General features: G+C 43.4%; 2 protein-coding genes across 6 annotated transcripts in view; both read right to left on the minus strand.

Annotated features, from left to right (window-relative positions):
* Window positions 1-1,520, minus strand: part of LOC105297364 (zinc finger protein 226) — a 43,665-nt gene that overhangs the window by 26,982 nt on the left and 15,163 nt on the right. The gene's annotated exons all lie outside the window — the stretch shown is intronic.
* Window positions 1-1,520, minus strand: part of LOC105297431 (zinc finger protein 226-like) — an 8,666-nt gene that overhangs the window by 2,428 nt on the left and 4,718 nt on the right. The window contains 1 exon segment of the mRNA XM_023535360.1: window positions 46-1,506. Within this exon segment, the coding sequence (XP_023391128.1) occupies window positions 46-1,506 (1,461 nt within the window).

Consider the following 1,520-nt stretch of genomic DNA (forward strand, 5'->3'; position numbering starts at 1 on the left):
GTGTGGATCCTGCAATGAATTTTAAGATCTGCTCTACGACTGAAACCCTTCCCACACTCTTCACACTTGTACGGTTTCTCCCCAGTATGGATCACCTGGTGAACCTGAAGTCGTGAACTCTGGTTGAAGCCCTGCCCGCATGCCTCACATTTATAAGGTTTCTCTACACTGTGGGCCTTCTGATGGACTTTAAGATACGAACTCTGACGGAAGCCCTTCCCACATACCTCACACTTATAGGGTTTCTCTCCGGTGTGGACCACAAGGTGAACTTGATAATGGGAGTTTGTCCTGAAGGTCTTTCCACACTCATTGCATTTATATGGTTTCTCTCCAGTGTGGACTTTCTGATGGGCTTGAAGATTTGAACTCAGAGTAAAACCTTTACCACACACACTACATATGTATGATTTTTCTACACTGTGGACTTCTTGATGGGCTTGGAGACTCGAAGGCCGACTGAAGCCTTTACCACATTCCTCACATTTGTAGGGTCTTTCTCCTGTGTGGACCCTCTGATGAATGTATAGATTTGAGCTAGAAATGAAGCTCTTCCCACATTCCTCACATTTAAATGGTTTCTCTCCTGTATGGACTCTCTGATGGGACTGAAGATGTGAATTCCGACCGAAGCTCTTACCACATGAATCACATTTGAATGGTTTCTCCCCAGTGTGGACTCTCTGATGTTCCTGTAGATGAGAGGCCTGACTGAAGGCCCTCCCACAATCCTCACAATTGTAAGGTTTCTCTCTCGTGTGTAATTTACCATGAACAGTAAACGCCGATCTACGACTGAAGCCTTTCCCACACTCCCCACATCTGAATGGTTTCTCTACAGGAGCGTGCACTTTCCCATGAGTTGCCAGATGTGAGCTCTGACTGAATTCCTTACTACAATCACCACACTTACAGCTTTCTTCTGCCATGTGAATTCTCTGCTGGATCTGAAGAACTGAGCTATAGCAGAAGCCTTTTCCACACGCACTACATATACGAGACTTCTCCTTTGAGTGTAATTGCAGATGAAGATCAAAGGCAGAGGGATCACTGAAGGTCTTTTTACACTCATTACAGTGGTAAGTTGTTTTTCCTGTATGAATTATATTATTTTGATCCAATGTTGCAATTTTCACACTCTCTCTTCCATAACCATTGTAGCTGTAAGATTTTTCACTTTTGTGTACTGCACGATCATTGAGGTGATGTGATAACCAACTGATGGTATCACCGTCCTGTTTACACTGACATAGTTTATTCTTCATGGAAATTTGCTGATATCTATTCTGATAATTCCCTGACTCGGCCAGGAAAGTTTTCCTCCAAGAATCCTGCACTCTCAAGGTTGGAAACTCTGTATTTCCAGTGTCATTGGGACCATCCATATTATAATTTGGTACACAGTTCTCATTTTCAGAAATTTGAATAGACAGTCCTGCCCCAACGTGACAGGGGGAATCACCTTGTTTTTGGAACTGAGAACTTTTTATCATGGAGTCTCGACACCTCGTTAAGTCGTT

Source organism: Pteropus vampyrus, unplaced genomic scaffold (assembly GCF_000151845.1).
Source record: "Pteropus vampyrus isolate Shadow unplaced genomic scaffold, Pvam_2.0 Scaffold138, whole genome shotgun sequence".
In the NCBI taxonomy this organism is placed as follows: Eukaryota; Metazoa; Chordata; class Mammalia; order Chiroptera; family Pteropodidae; genus Pteropus; species Pteropus vampyrus.